This window comes from Corella eumyota, chromosome 7 (genome assembly GCF_963082875.1).
Source record: "Corella eumyota chromosome 7, kaCorEumy4.1, whole genome shotgun sequence".
Lineage (NCBI taxonomy): Eukaryota > Metazoa > Chordata > Ascidiacea > Phlebobranchia > Corellidae > Corella > Corella eumyota.
The window spans coordinates 2,249,331-2,263,415 of NC_137496.1; the positions used below are offsets into that span (position 1 = coordinate 2,249,331).

At 31.1% G+C, this 14,085-nt stretch overlaps 2 protein-coding genes across 7 annotated transcripts in view; one reads left to right on the forward strand and one right to left on the reverse strand.

Moving 5' to 3' along the window:
• Positions 1-14,085, reverse strand: part of LOC145759285 (uncharacterized) — a 35,626-nt gene that overhangs the window by 7,218 nt on the left and 14,323 nt on the right. For 5 of the 6 annotated variants that reach the window (XM_082573081.1, XM_082573079.1, XM_082573078.1 and 2 more), the window contains 10 exons: positions 13,887-14,054; positions 13,653-13,820; positions 13,373-13,540; positions 13,128-13,286; positions 12,889-13,056; positions 12,570-12,737; positions 12,246-12,275; positions 11,447-11,614; positions 11,205-11,363; positions 10,681-10,830 (listed from right to left, as the gene is read on the reverse strand). In XM_082573081.1, coding sequence (XP_082429207.1) covers positions 10,681-10,830; positions 11,205-11,363; positions 11,447-11,614; positions 12,246-12,275; positions 12,570-12,737; positions 12,889-13,056; positions 13,128-13,286; positions 13,373-13,540; positions 13,653-13,820; positions 13,887-14,054 — 1,506 coding nt within the window. The remainder of the gene's footprint in view (positions 1-10,680; positions 10,831-11,204; positions 11,364-11,446; positions 11,615-12,245; positions 12,276-12,569; positions 12,738-12,888; positions 13,057-13,127; positions 13,287-13,372; positions 13,541-13,652; positions 13,821-13,886; positions 14,055-14,085) is intronic. The other variant, XM_082573077.1, reaches the window with a different exon arrangement.
• Positions 3,259-5,467, forward strand: LOC145759802 (pro-neuregulin-2, membrane-bound isoform-like). Its single transcript, XM_082573653.1, has 2 exons — positions 3,259-3,380; positions 4,162-5,467. Exons 1-2 carry the CDS (start codon positions 3,271-3,273, stop codon positions 5,333-5,335), a joined length of 1,284 nt encoding a protein of 427 aa, XP_082429779.1. The 5' UTR covers positions 3,259-3,270; the 3' UTR covers positions 5,336-5,467.

Below are 14,085 nucleotides of genomic sequence, written 5' to 3' on the forward strand. Positions count from 1 at the left end.
TCATTAATATTTTACTTAAATCGTAGTATTTCTCCTAGAGTAAATGGAAAACGGTTCGCAGTAATAACAGAATTCTAACTACACACTTTTATCAATTTGTTAAAAACATTTAAGTTATTAAAAAAAAAACTTGTTGAAATTTAATTGTAATATTACAAGAAAATGTATCATGATGCAAAAAAAAAAATTCATTTATCTTCACAATTGCAGCTTATGCAATTAATTTAATTAGTTTTTATCAAGCAACACATTACAAACCAAAGTTAAAATAACATGTTTCAAACGACAAAAAATGACCACAATTGTTACCAAACCACAACTGCATACAACCGAGCCCAATATTTGTATTTTTGAGAAAATTCAATAAGAAAACGTGACCCTGTAATCATTGCGTTTCCGACCGATATTTTGAGTCGCTATATTGTATTGCAATCTCAGACCGTTTTATGGTAACTTGAAACCAAAATTGCAGGCACAAAAATGTCAAGTTATTTACGAAGATTTAATGTACGATGTGGTTATGAGTAAGCATACGTACAGCACAATGGAATATGACGAAAAAATCCTGATACATTTAAAATGTATGGCAACAGAAGTATGAAAAAAAATAAATATATATTGAGTGTTATGGTAAAAAAATCAACAAAACGCTATTAAAATAATTTCGTGCAAAAAAAACTTAAATTTTTCTATTTCAAGTAAATCCACTTTCTAGCATTATAAACAAAATCTATTCACTAACTAACGTATTTAGATTCTAATCCAAAAAGAATCGAATTTAAAACAACAAAAAATGGATAATCTCTTTTCTAAGCCAAAAGAAAAATCTTACTCGCAACGGTTCAAATAACTTTAATCCAAAACAAAATAAATCCTATCAAAATTATTTGCTTAGCGTCATAACCGAATCAAAACTACGAAGATAAATTGTGACGCAATTCCGTGTGAAAATGCGTGATGACGTAAAAATATTTTTTAAACTTGGCCCCACCAAAATTTAAAGAAAAATCTATTTTCGAGAATCGTGATTCTATTTTAGTAAAGAGTTTCCTTATTTTAACCGCACAAAAATTGATATACCGGTACTTTTCTGTTTGTCAATTATTCATAAACAAATTATTTACGCATATTTAAACCCCGAGTGTTTCGAAAATAAAACGGACATTTTTCTAGCAAATTCCTATTTTTAGCAAAACAAAATCAACATTGCGCAAAAATTTATAAAAAATGATCTAACATGAAATTTTGAAATATCTATAGACATTGGGCTTAAAATTTTCCAAAAAAAAATTGTACGCTTTGGAGAAGGTTATAATTTTGTCTAATAATATTTCTGAGTCATGGTTTGTTTTCATTTCTTACTCTATTAATTCCTAAGCGAGTGCAAAGTACACCTGAGAAAACTTAAAAACATAATCGCGTGCCCGGACCCCCTGATACCAGGAAGGTCCACCCCAAAATCTATCACGGAAATTACAAAGCAAGCACAGCATGGTCACGTTGGCCTAAGTAGTGGTATGAGACATTAATATTAAACCAACACGCTCGAGTTAAAGACGACAGAAGCTTCCCGATGCTTTGGTGATGACGTCACGACAAAGGAACGGCCTGGATAAAGCGTGTGGTTAGATGTTGAGAAAGGATAGGTGAGATTACTGCTGGGTGGTATCAAATGTTACGCAGGTCGTAAAACTTATAAAACCGCTGGGTTTAAAGACGATCAATATGAACGAACGGAGTTAATTCTACCGACCTGACAAGCGTCGGTGACGTCATATTTGGGAAATCGAATGCACACGGCAAAATGACGTCACAAGTTGAAACAACAAATGTAGTGGAATGATGAGGTGGGGTTGTCAGTGAACTGACCAGCTGCAAAACGTTACAAGTTATGGCGTTACGAGGTAAATCATTCGTGCGTTTTTACAACAACATAACCTCTTGGCATCCTCGACAAAATCACGACAAAATCCAGGTTAAGCATGGAAAAGAACGCAAATAGAACCTGACGCAATAATAGACTGAATTGTGTTGGATTTCGTGCATTTCCATTGACAAAAACGGACGATGACCCCAAGAATTAAAACCTCATAAACATGAAATATCCCTCGAAAACATAACCCCAGCACGCGATATTATTATTCTTAAATATTTAGTACAAGTCATTTAACAATGATTTGAATATTCTGCTATCAGTCTCGAAATTTCGAAAAAGTTGTCGACGTCACAAATAAATTCTCCCACGGATAAGATAATGAGGAAAGCCGACATACTTTCTGTCAAATATTTACTTTGGTTTCTCAAGTCTTGTGACATTAAATTGGTTACTAAAACTTCTTGTTTGGAAATTCCACACGAGGTCATAAAAATGTTCAAAAAATGCCTTATTTACTTTACGAAAAAAACAAGAAAATTTTTCGTAAAGTCATTTCAAAAACTACACAAAATTTTAATTTTAAGACTTTTGATCTTGACACTTATAATGTTTACAACATTTTTACAATACTTTAAATAATATTCTCACTAAATAAATATGGTAAACGTAGAAAAATGATCATAAAACTTATTAAAAATGTTGCCCTGTAATAAGTTGTTTAAGTTGCGTAATAAAATTTCAAAATCATGAACTCAAAATTTCAAATTTTCTTTTATAATTTTTGCAAGTTGGCAATTTGAATTGTGTACAAAGATAAAAGATCAGTCCGTGGTATATTTACATTTCTACTTTAACTTAGAATAAAAGGATATATGTTATTTAATTAGTGTCAAAGTGTATGTTTAAATCAAATATTGAAACAAATATTTAATTATTAATTTTTATTATTTATTTAATTTTTTAAATAAAATTTCTTTAATTATTTTTGATTTATATATACCCATAAACATACATATTGTTAAAAAAAATTTCAATATTTTTTAACCTTTTTTTTATTATAAAAAAATTATTTATTAACAATTTTATGATAATTATTTTTTACAATTTGAAAAAAATCGGAAGCTATTACGAATCGTCGGTATTCATATTTCTAAAACAAGATAGTGTGCGTAACAACGTAATGCGTAACCAAGCCGATACGTAAGTAAACAACGCAAAAAGAAAAAGGCTCGGAACATTGCGCGCGAGTATAAATACAGCGCAGCAAAAAGCAATCAGCATCAGATTTTAAAAATCGCAGAATATAAAAAAATATGACAAGCAGATTTTTAGTTGTCGCCTGCCTACTTGCCTCTATATTTATGGTTATAAACGCAGGCTGTCCTAGTCGAAAAATGGCAGCCAAACGACAAGTAGTAAGAATTACTAAATCCTTAGAAAAAGATCATATTGTTTTGGAAGCGCAATTCGTCAGTAATTTTGAAGATAAACCTACCAGCAGCAGGTAAATATTAAACAAAATTATTTTATTATACGAGTTTTGAAGCATTTAAGAATTGTGAGTAATTCGAGATTTAACAAAAATCTTTTATTAAATTAACGTCAGAAATTTAAATTGGTTCGTTGTTAACTACCAATTGATAAATTCTATAGAAAAAAAATTCAATTTGCTAATTTTGTCATCCACATTTCGCAATAATATTTCTATCACCAAACGCCAACGCCCCAACTGACATTTTAAAACAATTTAAAAGTTTCAAAAGTTGGCAAACATTTTGTGGGGTCTTTAGTAAAATGTCAGCAACATTGGTTTGATCTGATTGACAAGAACGCTAATGTTGTTAGCTTAAGAAAACACTTACAAAATTGTGTACACGTCGTTATAATTATAAAAAAAAACTAACACTAAATTGTGATGTAAATTACGTTGATGTTTTTCACTTTAAAATAAAAGTTGTTAACGAAATTTGAAACCCAAAATAAATATTTTTTGTTTAATCAAATACCGAGCGGGTTTATAGAAATCAAAAGACCAAGTTAATCATTAGTTGGGGACCAAAAACGAAGGCACCATAAAAAACCTAGCAATAAAAATTGCTCGAAATCTATAAATATAACTTATACTACCCCATATAAGGACACCGTGTCATTTTATTGTGCGATATAAATTACGTTATGATTAAAAAGAACGAAGATTTACGGGTTTGGTCGAATCTCCTTAAAAATTATTAAATTTATTAGGTTTTTGAGCGGAATTTTTACCAAGTTTTCTTCTTTTGTTTAAGGTTTATTGTGGAACATATTTGGGAGAAGAACAACGGTGATTTGAAATTGGACGAAGTTATAGAGGTCGTTGCAACTGATAGTTCATTGGACAGCTGCTACCAGCAGTTAGTACCCGAAAAAAGCTACTTTCTTGTACTGCGTAAAAATGCTGGATCCAACACCTTCGATGCCGTCGAGCCACCGGTTTCCTCACGGAGGAAAAAGGTGAAAGACGCCGCGTGGAAACGTCTTTGTACCTCGGCGTCCGGAAACTGTGCACTAAGAATCGCAATGCCAAAGACCTCGGTAGTATATCAAGGATCGATAATAGTGGTGGAATGCAAAATCAAATCAAAGTCCGAGATCACATCTGTCGAATGGGAAAAGGACGGAGCGAGTGTCGATTCACCAACATACAGATCTCTTGGCATTGATGTTATCGCGCCCAACAAAGAAGGATCCGCTATTATGATCGTACAAGCTAATCACATCCATAATGGTAAATACACATGCTCTGCCATGAACAGTGATAACCAGGTCGGTAAAGGTACTACGGTGGTTACTGTATACGGCCCACAAGCCGAAAACAACTACAAGCAATGTAAAGAGCAAACGTACTGTCTGAATGGTGGCACATGTCATACATTTTTAGACGAGTCACTCGACAAGTTTTGTATGTGTCCTCCAGGATACGAAGGAGCTCGATGCGAGGAGAATGATGAAGATATCACCAATATTGTTTTGGGGGTAATCGAAAGCGACAAGAATCAAGCTTTAAGTTTCCAGTTGTCACAGATGACAGTTGCCATCGTGGTGCTGGCCACTTTACTTGTTGGTTTTATAGTAGTTGGGTTAATATACACGAGAGCATTGCGCAAAAAGTTGTCGAAAACCGACGTAAAGTCGGATTTTTACGACGATGCAAAAATTTTAAAAGACGAAAAAAATCTACACAAACACGACGAATTAAATAACACTCAAACTATAGAGATAACTCGTCACAACAGTGGCATCATAACTCCAGTAATGTCGTTACTAAGCAACGAGAACGAGCAACAAACAACATTACAGACATCATCTCTTTCAACGAGGTCGTCTTCATCAAGCTCAAATACCCTTGATCGAAAAAGAAGCGACTTCGCTAATCATAAACTCACCCCTACATCACGAAGCAGGCTAAAAGCAGACTCATAACTCTGCTAGTGACCGTTTACAGTTACATACCCTGTTCTACGATAGCACATAGTGCTTGAACCAAAATTTCTTCCAAGAGAATTTTTGAAATACTAAAAATCACGTGAGCCCAATTTTTCTTCCCTTATTTATTTTTGCACACTTTTTTTTTGCGATTACTTTTTTACAATATTGTTGCTGTTATTATTGCTGTTTTTGTTATTGTTTTGTTTAGCATATACACATACTGCCCATTTAATTTTGTCGTTGTTTGCTTTTACTGTTGTTTTTATCCTAAGTTCAAAGCAGTGCAGATTAATATATTTTAAACAAATTGAATTTTATTTGGTAAAAAGTTTAATTTTAAGACTTAATCAGCAAATTATTTAATTATCTCAATTTTATTTTTAGCAGTATTGTGACTTACGTTTTAAATAATAAAATATCTTTATTTATATTAAAAGCAAAATCTTTTATATTCAAGAGCGTTATGACAAATTTTAAAGTTAATGGACAGAGCGAATTTAAAACGGATTATAAAAATCATAAAGCTATCAAATAGCAAAATAGGTTTTCAAAATGGTATTGGCTTTCATTTAACAAGATGCCCAAACATGCCATGCCGGATTTAATGAAATATGAGAAAATATTTTGTGAAAAACCTTAAAAAAATGAAATCATTCGTTCAAAGATATTTATAGCTAGAATTGCATAATATAAAAACTACATAAACAGGTTTCACCCAGGTGACTCATCTGAATAATTCAAGTTTTAAAATGTTAAAAACACTTCGAAGATAACTACAAACCATTAACCAGCCGTGTATAATAAGAACAGTCGCCTATTATTCAATTACCATTTAAATACCAGGTCAGATTTAAAAAAATATTCAAGCAGCGTTATAATCCGGATTTCGGGTATTACGTTCCAACGCACGTTTTTTGCGTGCTAACCCCGGGATTATATCAACCTGCGCATTCCATACACTCCCTTCACGCCGGTGCTTTGATGTACACGGCGCACGTGCACGAAAAATAGGAATAATAATTGCATGGGTACGTAACAACTGAAATGAACTCGCAAGGAATAAGCATATCATTGTTCGCGTGGTTACGCTCTGGAGATGCGTTAATGCGTAAAAGTTATATTTAAAACTCCGAGCCCGGTATTAAGCGACAATTGTTCTATATTATTCAGTTCCGCTGACGTCACCACGAATAAGGGTCGGCAAAGGCCAATGACCGCTGCCAGCCTAAACACGTGATTAAGCAATTAGCCAATCAAGCATGATTCGCATAAACAACAGCGCGTATGACGTCATTTATGCAGTTTAAGATAATATAATTGATATGATTTATGATTAGCGAACCTCCAATTAAAATTTGTGAAACAAAAACATAATTTGATGTTTAGAGCTCACTTCTTCTTAACAAAAAATTTTAAAAATCAGATTCGATTTTCTTAGGAAACATTTTAACAGATTTTTTACCATACACAAACGCACGTGCAAGACGTTTATATTACGACAGAAACACTGGGAGACATTTACATAAGCTGGCCACACAAGCAGATTAAGTTACTTTTAACACAATTCTGAAACTTAATGAACGTATATTTACCTATCTTTTAGGCAAAACCCAATAAATAAATGGCACATATTAAAGGAGAAAGCAGATGACCTGAACCTATATAAGTTTTAAACAACGTAAAGTTTTATTTATATCAAAAAGTCACATGTACATAAACTACCCAAGCAATTGGTAATATTGTATTAAAATATTCATTTTGAGATAAATTACAATATAGATTTAACACTTCGTCAGAAACTTTTTAAATTTTCACAACAATTTTGCTACTAAAAAAATAACCAAGCACATATTATCAATAGCTATTGCAAGCATGTTAGTTTAGCAAGATTAAATTGCATTCCTACTTACTTAAACAAATATTTTACTCCCCTCTCTTAACTTCACATTAAAGATTAACAAAAAACTATACGTAGAAAACCAAAAATGTACAAGTAGGATACGCTTTACTTTTTCCATTTTACAAAAACAAAATATTTTCCAGATATTTTACCCAAATTTAAAAAAAAATTTTTTTCGTCAGGTAGTTAACAAAAATTAACATTACTATAGCAACAACCTCCAAGCATATTTAAAAGACAAATAATTTAAAAGTTTATATCAAATTTTGTTTCATTATATACGGGTAATACCCTTTGGGCTTACACAGACGAATTTATGATTAGCGAACCTCCTGATTTATGATTAGCGAACCTCCAATTAAAATTTGTGAAACAAAAACATAATTTGATGTTTAGAGCTCACTTCTTCTTAACAAAAAATTTTAAAAATCAGATTCGATTTTCTTAGGAAACATTTTAACAGATTTTTTACCATACACAAACGCACGTGCAAGACGTTTATATTACGACAGAAACACTGGGAGACATTTACATAAGCTGGCCACACAAGCAGATTAAGTTACTTTTAACACAATTCTGAAACTTAATGAACGTATATTTACCTATCTTTTAGGCAAAACCCAATAAATAAATGGCACATATTAAAGGAGAAAGCAGATGACCTGAACCTATATAAGTTTTAAACAACGTAAAGTTTTATTTATATCAAAAAGTCACATGTACATAAACTACCCAAGCAATTGGTAATATTGTATTAAAATATTCATTTTGAGATAAATTACAATATAGATTTAACACTTCGTCAGAAACTTTTTAAATTTTCACAACAATTTTGCTACTAAAAAAATAACCAAGCACATATTATCAATAGCTATTGCAAGCATGTTAGTTTAGCAAGATTAAATTGCATTCCTACTTACTTAAACAAATATTTTACTCCCCTCTCTTAACTTCACATTAAAGATTAACAAAAAACTATACGTAGAAAACCAAAAATGTACAAGTAGGATACGCTTTACTTTTTCCATTTTACAAAAACAAAATATTTTCCAGATATTTTACCCAAATTTAAAAAAAAATTTTTTTCGTCCGGTAGTTAACAAAAATTAACATTACTATAGCAACAACCTCCAAGCATATTTAAAAGACAAATAATTTAAAAGTTTATATCAAATTTTGTTTCATTATATACGGGTAATACCCTTTGGGCTTACACAGACGAATACCAATTCAAACAACCATTAAAACAACAATACCGATCAAACAAATGGATGTACTTAACAACATACCAATCTGACAAACGGTTACATCATTTCAAGCTATAGCTAAGGTATTTAGATGCAATAAAACATAGCATTGGTATTAGGTGTGGTAATGTGAATTTCAAGTGGGGTGCAATAAATCTTTAGTTTATTACTTTGTGTTTTATTAGGGGAAGCTAATTACGTCATAGTGTAAAATAACAATACCTAAATTAAGTATTTATAAATTTCTTTGAACACATAAGTCTAATACAATTATTCACCTACAATAGACAAAAATTATATAAAAACACGAAATAATTTTCCAATTAGAAAACGTATCAAGATAAATTTTCTAACTGTATAATAAATCATATTATGTATTACATAAAATGAAAAACTGACTATTATTTGCTTATTGATCACAATATTAGACGTCACTTCTTAAAAAATTATATTCCAATTTAGCAAAATTTATGGAGAATTGTTTTAAAAAAAGTCAAAATTTACACACACCATCTGTGCCTTAATTAATGTTGTATATATATGTCATTAAAACTGTATATAAACTTATAATTTTAATCAAATTTTTTTTGCACATGTTACAATTGAGAAAAATAGTGTTGCAATTTGTCTTTATGAATTTGAAATAAAAATTAGCAGAATTTGTTATAATGAAGATTAATACCATTTTTAAAATTTTTTTTTGTTTAACTATTGATCATTTTTGAACAAACCTAAAATATTGCCTTTAATATATAAAAAAACGAATCCAAATTACCGCATTAATAAACTTGTTATTTAAATATAAAAATCGACATAGATCGCATTAGAGTATTTAAAAAACTACTACATCTTCTTTAGAAATGCAATAACATTTTTAAAAGGAAACCTATAAAGGAGCATTTTTTGATTTTGGACAGTTTGGTATTAAATTACAGACGTGATCTGTTATTAACCTCAACAAATACAGATATAGTCGAAAAATAGATGTAGCGCAAATACATGCCTGTAACAGCAACCCTAAAAAGACCGCAAGAATTTGCGTCGACTTAAAAAAAGCACGTACGAAAGATTATCAATTTCCGAAATCAGTTTTTGAAGAAGTCATTTGTCACGAAAGTTCGGTTAGTCACGGGACAGTGCCAGCCCTAAATAAACTGCTGGCAACTTTGTACTCTATTCTCTATTAAACTATAAGGCAAAAGTGTCTGAACCAACCCTCGCTAACAACACAAATGCTACGTCTTTACAATGAAGAGTGTAGCTGTCAATCATGAAAATAAATTACCCAAAATCTTGTTTTTGAGTAACAACTCAAGCTAAATTGTAGGCTTCAGATGACTTTCTAATTATGAAATATTACGATTGATTGTGTAAAAGTAATGTCTTTTTTATGAAGATTAATAACAGAAAATAAAGAGCATCTAGCGTGCTTTCTAATACTTTTACATTTTGCTAAAAAGAACTTCTGTGTTTTGACCTCTAATTTAAATATTTGCAAACTTATTAAAGCTTTGGATCATTAACTTGAGGACTTTTTTTTAAGATTGAGACTTGAAAACATTCGCAAGAATCTAAAACTAATTGCAATTTTATATAATTTTTTGCAATATTTCTTAAAATATAATAAACTAAATTTAATTTAAATATTTCAGTTTGTTACGTCATTTTAAATAAGTGCAAAGTTTAACACATATCAGATAATTAAAATCCTTATCGCGTGACGTAGCCTTACTATGACAAAACATTTTTACAAACATGTGAACTCATCGAAGCCAATTATAAATTTTGCCGAGTCACTGATAAATCGTCATAACCCCGTATCGAATATAATCGAAAAAACATGTTTAAGATAACTAAGTAAACAGTAATAAGAGACATTCCGAGACGTTTTGTAAGTTTATAGCTTGCTCTTAAACGCAAACATACGTTAACAAAATTTTTTTTCATATCACCTTAAGGTAATGGGTTTTATATTTTTTATTAGGGAAGGGTGTTCTGTTATGGCGTGATCGAGCCGTAAACGCTAAGCTCAAAGGCGAATAGTGTAACGTTAGTCCGGCTCGAACCGGAAACCTTTCGGCTCGTAGTCCAATGCCATGACCGGTTCGCCACACTACCGGACGTTAACAAAAATTTGTAGTTTAATTTATCAAAAATTTGTACAACTACCCCCTCACACAACACACACTTACCACTTCTTTTTGTCGGTAGATAGTGTCCTCCGCAGCGAAAACCTGCTGAGTTTTATCGTCTAAGGAATCGCGCAGTTGTTGTAATTCCTTCCGCATTGCACTATCACTTTCCTTTTGCCCGTTTTTGGTTAATTTTTCAGCATCGTCAATCTGAAACGAATCGTTGATTATTTTGTGCCAACAATGCGGTTTGCTTATAAGATCCAATGTCCCACTGCTCTCATGCTGTAGCCCCATTGAGTAAGGCGCTATAAACGGTATGTACTTCTGCTGAGCCAGCACTTAATCAGCAGAATAATTATCGAGCAATTATAATCTATAACACCCCAAACTGCCACATGCAACTCGAGACTGGGTCGGAGTAACTGATGTTACTCTATGTTTAAGTCGCACATTCGACTTTCTCACATCGAGGATAAAGATAAATCATAACTTGTTACATTGTTGGTAATATTTTTGGTTTAAATTCAAAGATCATTTCTAAATTGCACTTAATTTAAATATTTTAAAACTTTAAAATTGACCTTTTTCTGTAGTTCATGCTTTTCCCTCACAATTTTATCCAGATCGTCCTCAGATGACCTTAGCTCAACCTCCAAAACTTCGACCTCATGTTCCAACTCCACTCTTTTTCTATCTGACCAATCAGATCGCTCCTTCATTCCAAGCTGTAATATCTCGACCTGAAGACGAACATTTAAAAAGATTCTAAAAGCTAAAAATTTTATATTCATTTTTATTTATTTTTAATATTAATATTTTTTACTTGTTTTTGGAGAGAGTCGGCTTTTTCCTCTGCCTTTTTCTTTTCATCATCCTTCTTTTGAATTTCCTCTCTCAAATCATTTGCCTTGTTTTCGACATCTTCCAAAAAGTTCTCTTTTTCTTTAAGTTGTTTTTCCAACTCTTGGACTTGTTTTTCAGCATTTTCCATCTGAAAAAATACAAAGAAATATTATAAGTTATAAATTATGACTTAAGTACTAAACTACTTCAGCAAATTCGTTCAACTAGATCAACAAATTGTTTAGAAATCAAATTAAAAAACACAAATTATTTAAGTTTAAAAAATAATGGTCATGCATGTAAAATTAAGCCAAAACTATATAGTCAACCCATTTGAAATTTAAATTTGCAAATTATTAGAAAAAAGGTTTGTAGCAATGTCTTTGCAAGCCAGTTTTTGCAACTTCTAACCAGTTGGGTATACAGTGCATCTAATGACATGCTATAGAAATTACAACTAAGTGCCTTACTAAATAAAATTGCTAAGAAATAAAAGAATGGCATGCTTAATCTTATTCATATCAATATTTATATCAATATTTATATCAGACCCAAATATATACAAATTTTTCCAAAAATTATAAATTATCACAAAGTTGGCTTGATAAACATACATATACACACAAACACTTTCAAATTGTTTAGGTTCATTTAAAAAAAAATTAAAAAAGAACTTTATCAAAAAGATTTTAATATAAGAAAGCTAATTTTGAATCAAGCTTAAACAAAGGTTTAAAAGTTTTTCTTTTAAATACTGAAATGTGAGCAAGCACTGTCACCTTTTTTGCCTGTTTCGCATTTAATTTTTTCTGCAATATTTTAAGCAAAAGTTTATATAAATTTTTACACAGAATTATTATTCTATCTATTGCGCACTACTTCCCATTTTGGTTATTATTTACACATTCTATTTTAGATTTTATTAAAACTAACTACATATATCATTACAAAGTATATAAATAACTTTAAATTTATGCCTAAAACTAAATTAAACACAACTTAATTTACTATTTAAAAATAATAAAAGAGCATTTGACCTCACAAATCATAATTATGCTTTACGCTAAAATTGCGCTAATATCTAAGATAAGTTTAAGTTTTACCTTATCTTCAGTGTCCTTTAGTGCGACTTGAGCAAACTCGACATCGTTTAGAGTTCTGCTCAAATTTTCCTCGAGTTCGAGTATTTTATTTTCAGAGATGTCGTTATGACGTTGCATTTGTAACATAAGGTCAGCAGTTTTGCCATTTGATGATTCATGTTGTTCAATCTAAAAATGATAAAAAATAAAAAAATAAATTAATATTAAAAAATTTGAGGTATTTGTCATTAGATAACAATTGTAACTTTCCAAAAAAAGCAAAATTAAATTTTACACTCAAGTTCTTGGAAACACAAAAAATGGATTCTACAAGGCTCACTTTATTCTCAATATTGTTGATTAGATGCTGAGCTTGCTCAAACGCTTTGTTCTTCTCATCTAATTCCTTTCTTGCTTCCATAAGATCTCGGAGAAGCTTGTTTGTCTCTAACACTGACTCCTCTTCAGCACGAGTTTGATCATTAACAAGTTCCTCCAGTTTGTCGACCTAAACATTAACAGAAATATCAGTTTCACAAAATTCATTAGACCAACAATCTTAAATTAAAACTATCTTACCTTCTTCTCTAGGTCGTTGCATTTATCTTCTTCTTGGGCAAGTCTTAATTTTAGTAAATCAACTTCTTGTTTTGCTCTATCTGCTTCGTCTTCTGCTTTTCTTAATTCTTCTTCATGCTCTTTTCTAGCCTCTAATTCATTATCGCCAGATTTTTCAAGCTAAATTTAAATATCGTTTAAAACTATAATGCTCAAAATGAAAAATCTTTATCTCATGAATAAGAAAAAACTAAAACACAAAAAACCTTGTCGTTTAATTTGTCATATTTTTTCTCGGCATCTTTAAGCTCTTTTTCTTTCTCTTTTAACTGAGATTCCAGATTTTTGCAGTTAAGTTCTGCCTCTTTTTTTTGCCCGACTGCTTTTTGGGCATGATTGGACAAATCTTCAGCCTCATTATCTGCTTCTGACAACTGCAAACGTAATAAAGTTGTTAAATTTTTAAAAATAAGATTTAAAAAGTAAATAAGAATTATTTGTTGCCTTAAAAAAAAAAGGTATTTACTTAATCGGTAATCAACTTACTGTTTTTTCAAGTTTGTCGATTTTTTCTTCAGCTTTGGACAATGCCTTTTCCTTTTCCTTAAGTTCGTTTTGTGCTTCACTTGCTTTATTGACAGCATTTTGACGTTGTCTTTCTAATTCCATTGACTCTATTGCTGCAGCTTGGTATCGATCCTCATATATTTGTAACTAAAATGTTAACAATTTTAGTAATTTGTAAAACTAAAAAAAATAAAAAATTTTCCACAAAAGTACTTCTGCTTGAAGTTGATCCACAGCTTTCTCAGAGGCAAGAAGAGCATTATTTGCGTCCTCTTCCTCTTCTTTGCATCTCTGTAGTTCATGAGCATGCGCCCTTTTCGCTTTCTCTAATTCTAAGCGGATGTTGCTAGCAAGAGAAGAGGCATCTTCCATGTCTTGCATCTGAATATAAATAAGCAAATAACAAAATGAA

Coding starts and splice junctions, on each gene's coding strand:
- LOC145759802 (XM_082573653.1), top strand. CDS start 3,271: ATGGCAGCCAAACGACAAGTAGTAAGAATTACTAAATCCTTAGAAAAA. Junction 3,381..4,161: donor GATAAACCTACCAGCAGCAG/GTAAATATTAAA, acceptor CTTTTGTTTAAG/GTTTATTGTGGAACATATTT.